Source organism: Pogona vitticeps, chromosome 1 (genome assembly GCF_051106095.1).
Source record: "Pogona vitticeps strain Pit_001003342236 chromosome 1, PviZW2.1, whole genome shotgun sequence".
Lineage (NCBI taxonomy): Eukaryota > Metazoa > Chordata > Lepidosauria > Squamata > Agamidae > Pogona > Pogona vitticeps.
This window is the reverse complement of record NC_135783.1, coordinates 175,455,605-175,470,429: the sequence shown is the minus strand read 5'-3', so window position 1 is coordinate 175,470,429 and position 14,825 is coordinate 175,455,605. Positions and strand designations below refer to the sequence as shown.

Sequence of the window (14,825 nt, the reverse complement as noted above, 5' to 3'; positions counted from 1 at the left end):
CAGCAGCAATAGCAAATAAATAAATAATAAAAAGTATATGTGTGTGCGCACGCATGTGCATCCACACATACACACACAAATCAAATGCATTTTGACCTCAAAATGCGTTGACCTCAAAATGCATTTTGTACAAAACCTTGCATTTTGTGCAAAATACAAAATTATTGTGCAAAATACAAAGTCTTCATGCAAAATCAACCCTCTGAAAAGAAAATTGCAAAAAAAGTAGGAAAACATTTCTTATCTTGGCTAGTAGGAACAAAATTCTTTTTTTCATTTATATAAGTGAAAATGAAAATATGGGAAAACCCACACTCTTACTCAATGGATAAGCAATTTACACATATGTGTTTTTTGTTTAAATATAGGAAAAAATGCAAAATACCCAGAATGAAGTTACTCTTACATTTCATAGTCCAGCTATCACCTCACAGGCATATAAATATCTATCTACTGAGATGGAATTTCCTTTGAGGAAGTGGGCTGCGGTCCACAAAAACTCATTATGCCAAATGAAATTTCTTAGCCTTTTAAGACTTCACTAGGTTGGCTGCAACAGATACAAACCAGCACAACAACTCTTCTAGAAATTTCTGCAACATTCGCTTTATTCCTGAGCTAAAGTAATTTTCCAGAAATATATATTGTCCCAGTATTGGATGCCATTTGGGAAATACTGGAAAACTTTATCTGTATCCTCTGAGGTCAAGTTGCCCGTAACATTCACATTAGACTTTTCTCCAAAATTCTAGATCAATGATATTTTTTGCCAGCCCACTGCACTAAGCCATGCACTAAGCCATTGCACTCCACTGATAACACCAGGGAAGGTCACTGCCTCTGAGTGTCATTGCTCCATCCATTACAAAGGAATGACTTATCTTTACAGGTGTTATGAGGGTTAATACACAATTATTGTATGACTGAGGGACATATGAAGTACATTAAAACAGCAGATGTTTTTAGAAAGACACATAGAACTTATCATGGAAAGGATGGCTGAAATCTTGTTGCCTAGTGTAATAAGTTGCACTAGAGTAGGCCCACTGAATCAGTGGTACTTGGTGAGTCAACTTGTCTGTAAGTTCCATTGATTCAAATGGGCCTATTCTGGTTGCAACACAGCATACTAAGCAACAAGATTTCAGCCAATGTCACACCAAGCAGCAACATTTATAAAAGACATTCTTATAAAAGGTCACTCTGCAGAAGATGATATCATCCATTCAGTCGAATGTGAGAAAAGCTTCAGTTTGTGTACCACCCCCCCACCCCCAGTTATGCTGATTGGGAGACTCTGGAAATTATAGTCCAAAAAAAGTAACTGCCCTCCACTTTGCCTGCTGCTGGAGGAACAAAACATTAGTGTTGTGGTGGCTCTCACACTACCAAGTTAATATAAAAACTGAAAAAAGGATAGATAAAAGTTCTACACAAATGCCCAGCCGAAATTTAAACTACCATGTGGTTCAGTCAACTGGATTCTTAAGGGGAAGTCAAAACTTGGCAATTAGGTGGACAGAAAATGTCAGCAAAACCTGAGCTTGCTACATACACATTTATTTATCCTATGCCACAGTTTTCAGTATTCACACACCATTCCACACCATTTACACTCAAGTTGAAGAGAATTTTGAAAATCAAACTTTTCAGCAAGGTAGCACTTTGGGTTAAACACACACACACACACACACACACACACACACACACAAACTTTGAGCAGAGTTTTGAATAAGGCTACCTTGCTTCCCATCTTTCTCCTTTCAAGCCTCTATCTCTTTTAAGCATCACATCTACCTAGCTCCCTCCCAGATTTCTTTGAGTTTCAGTGTCTACTACATTATCTATACAATTGTTTTTGCCTCCCCTGAAATCATAATTTTTGTGCAAACATCTTATGTTACGTACTTCTGAACTTTCAAATTTTTGCAATTAGGCTTCTTTCATTTTTGTTTTTATTCTGCTGACTTGCTTGCTCTTTTGTTTCAATTAAGTTGAAATGTTGTAAATTACTGAACTGATTTAGAATAGTTTAAAAGTTACTTTTATTGATCGTACCCTATCATGTGGTCTTTAGACATAGGATGAGATAGAAATATGTTAATAATTTAACAACCAATTAACTAACAGGGCTTTGTGAAATTATTTTAAGTATATTATTGATTGAACATGGACTCAGATTGCCCCCCTCTCCTTTCACACCAAATTTTAAAGGTTTTCTACTCTCCTCCTCCACTGACTTTCCATTAACTCTGCACTATATAGTGGATTCAATACACAACCATCTGTCCCCTCTACCCAGTTCATCAGCATCTTACATCCTTTCATATGGTACTACAGACAGGCCAGTAATGTCTCACCCCTGGCTTTTACAATCATCTTCCCCATTTCTCCACTTTTAATCACAGAAATCACAACACACGTTAAGGCTTGATAGCCTACTGACTGTTTTGGGAAAACAGAAGAGAACATCATTTTAGCACCAGAGAATGCCAACTATAGTTCAGATGAGACTAAAGAGGCAATGTTCTTTTAACAGTGGAGACACCTGTTTTAAACAATGCTGTGCCACAAAATAAAGATTATAGAAACATGCCGTGTTAAATATGGACACTAGAGTAGACTCACTGAATCACAGAACAAATCAATTGGTGAATGGTAAGTCAACTCTTCCATAAATACATTCATTCAATGGTTCACTCCAACTGGGACTAACAACTGCATTTAGGTTTCCATACTGCTTTTTAAAACTATCAGTAATGCAATGTGAAGGTATTTCCTTTCTGACTTAAGTAGCTGTGAGCAATCTAGTCTGTTTTCTATGCTGTAGTATATTTAATCTATACTCTTATTCTATTTAAAACAACCCCCCCCCCGTTTTCAGCACCTACTGGATCCTGCACAGAAGATCACATTGTGTCATATGGACCATGCACTTTTCTAGATCTCCTAGTTTTGCTTGGAAACCTTGCCCGTTGTTTCCCCTTCCCTCTAGAAAGCACCAGTCCTACATCAGAACATTAAAAAGTCTGCGGTTTAACAGTAAGCTACCCTTTTTGCTACAAACAATGAAAATGCTCATCTGAAGCTTACCCACAAACTTCTGTGGGGTGGAGCTTTTACGCTTTCCCATGTTGCTCGTCAGCTTCTCTATAACAGCAGGTCTCTCAAAAGGCACCAGAGTAACATTGTTGTCCATCCCAGGTTCTTGTTCCTTACAATCTTCCATAGTAGGTACTACATGAAACCAAAAAGCCAAATCAGAAAGAGCTACCTACACTTCCAAGGGAAAAATAATAATAATAATAATAATAAAAAATAAATGAAATGTTCAACATTTTTGAGAGCTTTGCAAACTATATGGCATCCATGAGCACACTTTGGGAATCATTCAGTGAAGCGTGCCACCTTTGGTCTGTGGGGCACACTATTAGCTCTTCGTATCTGAAGTCAGACTGAAGGAAATAGTGGGGAGGATGAGAAAACAACTGCACTGTCTTGCATAGCAACTTGTGAGAAAGGATGATGGTACAGTAATGATAAAAGAGGGAGAGGCATCAATACATGAAAATGTTGCCAATGTCACTCTGGAAACTGCCTTCATGATTTCTGGAAAATTATCTGCATGACTTGGAAAATTATTTCCACTGCCTCAGTTCTAATCATGAATTAAACAAAGGTTAAGTTGTATTCGCGAAGGCTTTCACGGCCGGGATCTAATGGTTGTTGTGGGTTTTTCGGGCTTCTTGGCCGTGTTCTGAAGGTGGTTCTTCCTAACATTTCGCCAGTCTCTGTGGCCGGCATCTTCAGAGGACAGCAACCTGTGCCGGCCACAGAGACTGGCGAAACGTTAGGAAGAACCACCTTCAGAACACGGCCAAGAAGCCCGAAAAACCCACAACAACCAAAGGTTAAGTTGTTCACATACTCTACATATTAATCATATTCTTAACTATAACTTTGATATCTCTGTTATCATAGCAAAGCTAAAAACACGAACTGCTTCAGCTTAAGATGAAATAAAGAGCCATCCATATTAAGAGTGAAGGTTGCTTTCTGTTTCCTGTTTCTAAAATGCTACCAGCTCCCCATCACACAAGATGCTTCCTAAGTGGTTGTCTGATTCTTCTCCACAACATAAGAAGAAAAAAGTGGAGGCTGAGAGCCCTAAACAAAGCCAATGGTGAGGAAAGGGGAAAATACAGAACCTGGATGAGGCAACACCAGCAAAGGCATGGCAAGAGTCAGGAAGGGTGGAAGAGATAGTGAAAGAAAGAGTGATACTACGTAGACATAGTCTTTCCATCACACAGTACAGAGGGGAGTAAAATCCGTATCTTGCCTTCATGACATGTTCAACATAAAGGAATACAAGGAAGGGAAACAGAAAAATTAGAAGCTCAGACCTTCACATATGCATATTTTAAAATGTTTCCATAGAATTTGGTGTGTCAATTCCTCCATTCATTCTAATAGACCTATTCTAATTATAACTTCCTTTAGCACAATAAGTTACTGAGTTGACTCACCAAATTCCCATTGATTCAACTGGCCCACTCTAGCTGGAGCTTATCTATATTAAGCAACAGGTTTGCTTAGCATAGTATATGTATTATTAAATGTAATATATGTGTTATTTATTGCTTGATTTGATTTCTATCCTACTCCTAACATCTTCCACAAAAATGCACACACATATACTATCCCTAAAGCGACCAGAATTACACACACATTTATCTATATTAGTTTTGAGGAAACAATGTCAAAATAACACATTCACAGATGTGAAGGGAAGAGACTTGGACATTTTTCCCGTCTATTTCATGTCAATAATCTTTCCCTTGGCCCTACCATGCAGCTGATTGATTAATACTTTTCTTTGCCTGGCACATACCATTTTCCTTTATTCTGGCTAAGTACTGTCTTCAGAAGCAAGGATATTAGTAAACTGACCATAACAAAGCTCCACGTTCCTCAGGATAATATCCTTCCATGGAACATGGCAACATTCAGTCTCTGTACAGATTTAATGCCTGAAAATGACTCCACTCAGCACTGAAAGCAATAAAAGCACATTACTAGGAAAGTTTTCATATACCTCTTCTATAAGATGTAGACAAGATCAGTGGCAAGCACAAAATCTGCAGCTGATATGCACATGTGTTAAAACAAATTAGTGACACCTTCTAAAAATGCTTCATAAACTTGTCTTCCTCATATGTTTGGTTGTTTATTCACTTAAAACAACATCAGGGTTTTAGCCCCCTTTATCCCAACAGCTTTCGGTGACATCCTTTTGTGTGTGTGTGTGTCCAAAAACACAGCAGATCAATACCCAACAAATGTGAAAGCAACATCTAAGGTAATTTGGAATACAGTGGTGCCTCGCATTACAACGTTAATTCGTTCCAGCAAAATTGCTGTAGAACGAAAACGTCGTAAAGCGAAAATAAAAAAGTCATTGAAACGCATTAAAACCTGGTTAATGCCTTCCAATCAGCTAAGAACTCACCGTCCAGTGAAGATCCTCCATAGGGGCGGCCATTTTCGGGTGCCTGTGCAGCGAAAAATGGCTCCTAAACACAGCAGGGGGCCATTTTGAGCACCCGGTAGCCATTTTAAAACCCCGGCGATCAGCTGTTTTGATTGCCGGGAAGCGAAAATCGGTTCCCGAAACAGGGAACCGATCATCGCGCAGTGAAATTCCCCCATTCAAAACGTTGTTTTGCGATCGCTTTTGTGATAGCAAAAAACTCATCGTAATGTGGATTTGTCGTTAAACGGAGTGCCCGTCTTGCAAGGCACCACTGTATTTTGAACTTCAGAGTGTGCTATGAGTCCAGTAAGATACAAGAAACCCATCAATTTGAACACACTTCACCAGCCACACAATGAGGCATGCCAGGTGCCTGCCACATGCCCAGGCTGTTTTTTGCATCTCTAAGTGGATAGCATCTGATGGTGGCTGACTTGAGCCCATGAAGATGCACAAAGTAAGACTGGATGAGCAATGTTCACACAGGTCTTGCAAAGTATATAAAAGCAGAACTGGCAGGCTCCCTAAAGGCAAAAAAAGTGCTTAATCCATGCCTTACCCCAACCCTGACCCCAGTTCCAATACTTACAGCATGAAATCCTGTTGCACACTTATGCAAATAGTTGACATTTGGAAGCAAATAGCAGTAAGTTTAGAAATCTCCATAGACCACATCTGTAACTACAACAGATAAGGTCTATGGAGATTTCTAAACTTCCAGCAATTTGCCTCTAAATGTTATGCTGTAACATCCCATAGTACTCTGAGTGGTGCTGCCTCCTTCTTCCCACAAGCAGAAAGTTCCCCACAGGACTGTTCAGCATTCCACGCTAATACTTGGCTAAAAGCCAAACATTAAAGGAATCGTAGCTGAACTAAAGTTTATTATTTATTTAAAATATTTATATCCCACCTTTCTTCTCAAGTGGTCCCAGGGCATCTTACGATACCAAAACATGTAACATAAACCCAACAACAATAACCCACAGCAGTCCCATTTTTTCAGAGACTTCCTTTGGGCAACCTGTTATTGAGAAAAAGCCAGCCTCGAAAGCAAGGTCTTTGCCTGGCCTCTCGGTGCAAAGAAGACCCAGCTTGGGAGCAGCAACAGAGACAGCCCTCACTTGTGTCCGCCACCTGTCAGGACGCTGGGACTCAGAGAAAGGCTTCCCTCTGAGGATTTGAAAACCCAGGCGGGCTCGGAAAGGAGCTGCCGTCTTTTCAGGCAGAAATGAGAATTAACAAATGGGCCAGATGCTAGGTTGGACGTCGCTGGCTTGGAAGCTGGACTCCCTGGCATCCAAACTCTAAATCCCCCTCCACATGTTTATGCTCAGGAGTGAGACAGTGGGGATATGAAGATACAGTCCCACGTGAACACTATAGCTTGCATCTTGTTACATTTCTGACACTTGCTCCACATTCTGATTATTTGTGGCACTCATCTCGGCAGGCACCATTCATAGAAAGCAACTCTTACTAAACACGTTCAGCCTAGGATATCCTCGAGCTAACTGGATGGCAGCAGCACTGTGATTATGATAATTAAAGAGAGAAACTTGGCACGTAAAGAAATAGATTTCTAGACAGGCAATACGATAAATCATCTTGATTTACATGCCCTGCAGGAGCTTACGGAACACTTCCCTGGGCCCTCTTCAAAACTGCGTCTGAGACAAGACAGGAATAGTCTTTTATAGAAGTACAAGCAGCTCTCAAGGCATCCAGAGGTTTCCTGCTCTCTTAAACTCCTTCACCTTCCCCCCCACCCCCCCACCCCCACGCCATGCACTTTATGCCTGGGATTCTTTCCAAGGACACTGGTGACACAGAATGCTTCTGGCCCCTCCTCTGAACCAGTTATTTAAAAAGCAGCTTTTCCAATTAAGACTTTAGAGCAACTTTTTACTCCTTGTAGAAACCGAGAGCACCTCCAGAGGCAGCAGTCCTAATGCTCCTAATTATAGTTCTTCCACTGCAAGCTACAAAGGGGGCTGCAACTGACCCCCTATCTATCCTTGAGGGATCTAACACTCTTCAGTGTGTGCCTCTTGCCATGTTCCATATCCATCTGGATGGAGTGACACAACTCTGGCAGTCTTGTTCCCTGCTTCCCTTCCCTATCCCAGATGGTTACCTTCTGCCGACAGTTTGAAGTGGATGCTACTCAGTAGCTATTTTAACAACCCGTGTGTGTGTGTGTTTATGTACACGTGTCTTGTTTTTCTATAGCTGCTGAAACACATTAACATGGCTACTTTTTTAGAACTGTTGCAGTCTGAGAATGACTAAATTCTTGTCACTTTTGTACCTAGATTGACACCTCAGTCTAGTCAGTTGTATAATGCAGTCTAATCACTTGTACAAGTATTCTTAGTGTGGTGTAGCGGAGAGAATGATGCACTATAACTCTGGAGAACAGAGTTTGAATCTCCCCTCAGTCATGGAAACTCATGTGGTGGGGGTGGAACTAGTAAAATCACCCTTTAAATATCTCACTTGCTTTGAAAGCCCTTATTAGGGTTGCTGTGTGTCAGTTCTGACTTGACAGTACAGAACACAATCAGTTGTACAACATAGCTAGAAAACAAGGAAGGGTGATTAAGCCAACAAGTCTGTTGCGCTATTCCAGCACACCATACCTGTGGGAAAAATAAAATGAACGTTCCACTTGGGGCAAGAAGGTTGAAACTGAGCTTGCTGCTGTTGTTATGTGCCGTCAAGATATCTCTGACATATGGTGACCCTATGAATGAGTGATCTCCAAAATGTCCTGTCCTCAACAGCCCTTCTTAGCTCTTGTAAACTCAATCCTATGGGTTCCTTTAGGGAGTCAATCCATTTGGTCTTTGTCTTTTCCTGCTGCCTTTCACTTTTCCCAGCATTATTGTCTTTTTCTAGGGAATCCTGCGTTCTCATGTTATGCCCAGAGTAGGACTGCCTCAGTTTCATCATTTTTGTTTCCAGAAATAGTTCAGGCTTGATTTACTCTAGGATCCACTTGCTCATCTATCTAGCAGTCCAGGGTATCAGCAAAACTCTCATCCAGCACCATCCTTCAGATGATTCATTATTTTCCTGTCAGCTTTCTTTCCTGTTCAGCTTTCACATCCATACATGGTGAAAGGGAATAAAAGAATGTGGAGAATCTTGGTCTTGGTCTCCACTAATTCCTTCATTGCTGCCCTTCTGAGTCTCAGTCTTCTGATTTCTCGACTGCAGTTTCCATTTGCATTGATGATTGAGCCAAGACATGCAAACTTTTTTTATTGATGCAGTTTCTTCATTTTCAGTGTTAAGCTTGTATAGTTCTTCTGTAGTCATGATTTTTGTCTTCTTAATGTTCAACTACAGTCCTGCTTCTTTGGCACTTTTTAAAAAAACTTTTGTTAAAAAGTCATTTTAAGTCACTGCTGCTTTCTGCCAGTAAGATGGTGTCATTTGCATGTCTTAAATTATTGATATTTCTTTCACCTATTTTCTCTCCGTTATTTCCTTCATATCCTGGCTTTCCGTATGATACGTTCTGCATACAGATTAAATAGATGAGGGGATAAAATGCACCCATGTTTTACACCTTTGCCTATAGGAACTGTTCTATTTTTCCACATTCTGTCCTAATAGTAGCTGCTTGCCCACAATACAAGTTATGAATCAGGACAATCAAGTGCTGAGATACACCCATTTCTTTCAGAACAACCCATTGTTTGTCATCATTCACACAGTCAAAGGCTTTACTGTAGTCTGTAAAGCATAGACTAATCTCCTGAAATTCTTTGGTGTGTTCCAGTAGCCAGTGGATGTGTGCAATATGATCTCAAGTACCTTTTCCTTTTCTGAATCCAGCTTGAACATCAGCATTTCTTGCTCCAAAGAAGGCGAAAGCCTTTGTCGCTTGCACAGGAAATTAAAGCAATGGTCCTATGCACTCCTTGGCATCTCCTTTCTTGGGGATTGGAATGTATATTTAACACTTCCAATCTATAGGCCATTGTTTCATTTTCCATATTTGTTGGCCCATTCTTGTTAGGATTTTGACAGTTTCAGTCTTTGTGACATGAAATAGTTATCTTGGTATTCCATTTACTCCTGGTGATGTATTTCTTACCAGTGGTTTCAGAGCAGTTTCACTTTATTTTCTAGAGCTCCATGTTCTTCATCATAGTATTCTTCTTCAAAGGAGTCTGTCATTCGTTTATCTTTTAATATAAAACAACAGTATACTGTTTCCCCTTCTCTTTATTTTTTGCTGGTCAGATGGTGTGTTTCCTTGTTGGTCATTCAGAATTCCTAACCTAGGATTAAATTTCCCTTTGATTTCTTGGATATTCTGGAACAGATCCGTTGTTTTCTTCTTTTGTTGTTCGTTCTCTCTCTCTCTTGCACTGGTTACTGTAATAGTTTTCTTTATCTCTACATGACAGTAATTGTGAAATACCATTCAGCATTTTGACTCTATTTTGTCACCTTTTACTTTTCCTTCTTGCCTGTCCTTTACAATTTTAAGTGTTTCTTCTGCCATCCATTTAGGTTTTTCTCTTCTTTTTACTAACTTCTTTTTGCATTCTTCCTTAATATTATCTCTGATTTCAATCCACAATTCTACTGGTTCATGGACAACTGAGTTAAGTAATGCAAATTTGTTCCTCATGTGGACCTTAAATTCAGCAGAAATATTCTTTAGATTATATTTTGGCACTACAATTCTTTTACTGATCTTTTTCAGCTTTACTCTAATGTTGGATAATAGTTCATAATCAGTACCACAATCTGTCCTAGTCTTGTTTTGGAAGACTGAATACAGTTTTTCCATCTCGTCCTTCCAATGACATAGTCTATTTGATTTCTGTACTGACCATCTGATGATGTCCATGTGTAGAGCCATCTGTTTGGTTGCTTGAAGAACATATGTGCAATAAGATTGTTGGCTTTACAGAACTCTTTAAGTTATTCTCCTGCTTCATTACTGTTCCCTAGGTCAAATTTTCCAACAACATTTGGTTCTGCTTTTTTCCCTACTTTTGCTTCCCAGTCATCTTTGGTGAGTGATCAATTTTCTCTTGGATACTTAATAGAATCATCATAGACATGGATTATTGTTATGCCAGACCTTACATTATAGCCCCTTAACTGCCTGTGCTACAGTTTACTTCACTATCAGTGCCACTCTGTTTCTTCTGGATTTGGAGACGAAATTGAGAGTAGAATGCTTTGTAGTTGTCTGATTGAATATATCTCATCCCAGTCTAGTTTAGTTCACTGATACCAAGCTGCAATGGTAAAACATTCCATGTCTTGCTTTATGATTTCCAGTTTATCTTGATTCATACTTCTCATGTTCCATGCTCCAATTGTATGTGTTGTGCAACATCGGACTTTCCTTTTATTTCTGTGCATTTCAGTCACTAGACAGCCTTTCAATTTCATTCTAGTTGCATCATTAGTGTCCTTTGCTCTTTTCCAGTAGCTGATTAAATGCTTTCTGACTTGGGAGTCTCATTTTCCAACACTATTGCCTGTTTCATTTTGGACTGTCCCATCATAAATTTTTAATGGTAAGGAAAGTTCAGCAGGGATTTGCCATTGTCACCTGCTGCATAGTACTAACAAGTATTAGCTTGGACATCACTGCTGTTGCCTTCTCTGTCGGTGTCACCTTCAGCTACTGCTGCCGCCCAGTTGCTGCCTGGAAGATGGTGGCTGGATCTCAGTCTTATATCTCAGTTGTGACCATTCCACCTTGAGTCACTCTGCTGGAGTTCAGGTTCAGAATTGCTAATGGGATTGCTCCCAGCTTCAGTGACAAACTAAAACCCCTTCACCATGTTAAGGTATGCTTCCAAGAAGGGGAAATTGTGCTTAATGGGTTAGAAATCAGGCTGTAAATTCAACTATTTCATCTGAGAATGGCTGAACTCTAGTCTGTAGAGAATTTCAGAACTAGGTCTAATCAGACAACACAATCTAATTCTAACCTGACTACATGCTCAAATTAACAAATTCACACATTAACATTAAATCCATTACTTTCTCCAACATTATGGTGGCTGGGTGGACCAAGTGCTTTATCTTTATCCAATGCTTTAAAAGTGATGCTTTAAAAGTAACACTAAGATCTTTACTATACATTATATGCTTTAAAAGTAATGCTAACACACCCATTCTCCCAAGGAAAAAGCCCCCCTCAGACCTTCCCATGAGAAGCAGATCTATACAAGGCATTCATAATCTAGGACATATGACACATGTCTCTGGACTACAGCTCTCAGAAGCCCTAGCTAGTGCAGCACAAAAGAGTTTCTAGCCTTGCATAGTTCATAGAAGAATAAAGCGTAGGGGGAGAGTAAAACAACTTACTTTCAGGAAAACTTATGCGCTCAAGAAAAGCTTTTCTATACAGTAGAGAAATGGTTCGGGAAGCTACTGGCTCTCTGCAGAATTAGAGTTCTCGGAAGTGCATAGCTGTTGCTCCCCGCGTCCTCCCCCCTCGTGACTGGAAAGAGGAGACCCTATTGGAGGACACATATCCATCCACAAACTAATAGTCTTCATGGTAGAACTACCCACCCCAATTAACAACTATGTTACACAATTTGTAATCCACTTGGGGGGGAAAATGCCAGTTTGGTGAAGATAATCTGAAAGTGACAAGAGGAGCACTTCTGAAGGCATCAATAACAAATTATTGGTATTGGCTTCTTCAGTTACCCCAGGACAGCTGGCGTGGTGGACAGATGGTTGGACAGGAGAAATGGGTCCAAGTCAGAGATACTCACTGAGGGAGTTAGCAATGGGTAATGATCCCTTGACCATCTCACTTACAGTACTTTGAAAACCCTATTAAGGTCCTGATGAGTCAGCACTTAAAAACAATAGTAATAAACAATGTGCTACCAGGAGTCATTGGTGACAACCTACATGTCATTCTTTGTAAAGTTCAATATTTATTATAAAACCAACAATTTAATCAACGAATCAATGATATAGTATGGTCAATGAATCAAATGTTTTCAGGTGCAGGTCTTAACATTTCTCCCAATTCTAATGTTTAATTGCAGCAAATTAATTTCCTGCTTAACATTTCAAGCTTTGATTTATATGCTTCATGATTATCATAGTTGTGATATTTCCCTCTCCTCCATTTTTCACCTTACCTCATCTTCTCATTTTTTAAAAGGCATCTATAAATTAATTTTTTTTTTTTAAAAAAAAGGCACTACTCTTGAAATCGTGCAGTGGATGGTGGTAGAGGACTTGGATCCATATCCCTTTCAGCTGCCTACTGCACTGTCGAAATAAATAAATAAATAATAATAATAATAATAATAATAACTGCATCCCAAGAGCACTTCTTATCTCTTTTAACTTCTACTGCTTTGTTTTGTGGAGGAGCCTTGCAGTTCAGTGGATAAGCTGTAGTACTGCAATTAAAAACTCAGCTCACCACTAGAGATGGGCACAAACTGAACCACGAACCGGGGGGTGGGGGAGAAACCATGAACTGGTTGTGGTTTGGGGATCCCATTTTGCCAAAATGAAGGAAAGATTATAAAGTCCTCCCCGGCCTGAGCACTTCATCTTGCTTCAGCAAAACGAAATGCCTGCCCCCTTCCCTTCCCACCTCCCTACTTTGCCTTGAAGCCGCCACCTCCGCTGCCCCCATCCTGAGAGGCAACAGGCCCAGGTCCTCACACGGAAGCCGGGCCTGCTGCTTCTGTGCAGGCGTCTGTCGCTCAGCTGACAGGCAGACACAAGGAGCCAGGCCTGCTGCCTCTTAGGATGGCGGCAGCAGCAGAGGCTTCAAGACAAGAGAAGGAGGCACTGGAAGCAAGAAAAGGGAGAGAGGCAGGCAGTTCCCCCACGGCACAAACCCGAAAAATGAACCACAAACTGGCTCATTTTCCAGAGGGGTTGTGATAGTTTGTGGTTTGTGGGTAACCACAAACCATCACAAACCACAGTTTTTTCCTCTTTTTTTTTTTCCTTTTTTCTTATTTATTCATGCACATCTCTATTCACAGCCTACATTTAATCTCAACAGTTTCAGGTAGCTGGCCTCTGGTTCACTCCTTCTGAGGTCAGCAAACTGAGTACCCAGCTCGTATATAAGCAGCACACTTTGCTGCTGGAGAGTTCCTCCAGCTGGTCTTGCTAGCAAGAGCTTCCAAGTTCAGAACATGTAGAGGCTGTAATCCTGTTGCACAATATAGTAAGTCACATTAGAGGAGACCCATTGAATCAGTGAGGATTTGGTGGGACAATTCCCCTGTAAGATCAATTGATTCAAAGGGGCTGATTCTGGTTGTGACTTTCTTTAGCGTAGCAGGTCACAACTAGAGTAGGCCCATTTGAATTGATGGAGCATACAGAGGAACTGAATCTGCAAGTACTCAGTGATTCAATGGACCTATTCCTGTGTCCATTTTCCTATTTTCATGGGAACTACAGAACCAACAGTTCATTTTGTTTATCTTTCTGTAGCCAGGCTGCCAAAGGGGGCATTTTAGAGCCCTTTTACTTTCTGAACTTATTTACTTTGTATTATTTGTACAGGATACTTGAGTTGTGACATACACAATGATTTATTGTTTACCACAGAAATCTAAATGCCAGTCGAACAAGCAATGGAAGGTGGGATGGCAGAAATTTAAAAAACAAAATTCATGTTTACTTTCAAAATGACTGGCATACACAGGTGCAAAAATTATGCACTTGCATATTACAGTCATTTTAATTTCTCTTGGTCATATAAGGTCTAAGTCAAACGATGTGAAAGTTCCAGAACAGTTTTGTTATTGGTAATTGCAGGACAAAGTTCCAAACAGAGTAGTCCTAGAACGAGCTGGAATTTTTAGCATGTGTACATTACTGAAACAGCGATGTCTAAGTTGGCTTGGGCACATCGTGAGAATGGCTGATGGTCGGATTCCAAAGGATCTCCTGTATGGAGAATAAGTGCAGGGAAATCGCCCCAAAGGGAGATCACAGCTGCGATACATGGACATCTGCAAGCGAGATTTGAAAGACTTAGGAATGGACCTCAACAGATGGGATACCCTGACATCTGAGCATTCAGCCTGGAGGCAGGCATTGCATCAACCTCTCCCAATTTGAAGAGACCCTTGTCCAGCAGGCCAAGGCAAAGAGAAAGTCACAAAAGCAGCAAAATCAGGGTGCTGGACAGGGGACAGATTGGATTTGTCTTCAGTGTGGAAGGGATTGTCACTCTCAAATCGGCCTCCTCGGTCACACTATACGCTGTTCCAAATCCTCCATACAGAGCACGTTA

At 40.4% G+C, this 14,825-nt stretch overlaps 1 protein-coding gene across 6 annotated transcripts in view; it reads right to left on the bottom strand.

The window, feature by feature from the left end:
• IKZF2 (IKAROS family zinc finger 2) overlaps positions 1 to 14,825 on the bottom strand; it is a 141,351-nt gene that overhangs the window by 14,094 nt on the left and 112,432 nt on the right. For 4 of the 6 annotated variants that reach the window (XM_020780666.3, XM_078379150.1, XM_020780667.3 and 1 more), the window contains exon 7: positions 3,094 to 3,237. The exons of the other annotated variants lie outside the window; for them this stretch is intronic. In XM_020780666.3, the coding sequence (XP_020636325.2) occupies positions 3,094 to 3,237 (144 nt within the window). The remainder of the gene's footprint in view (positions 1 to 3,093; positions 3,238 to 14,825) is intronic. 6 annotated transcript variants of the gene reach the window in all.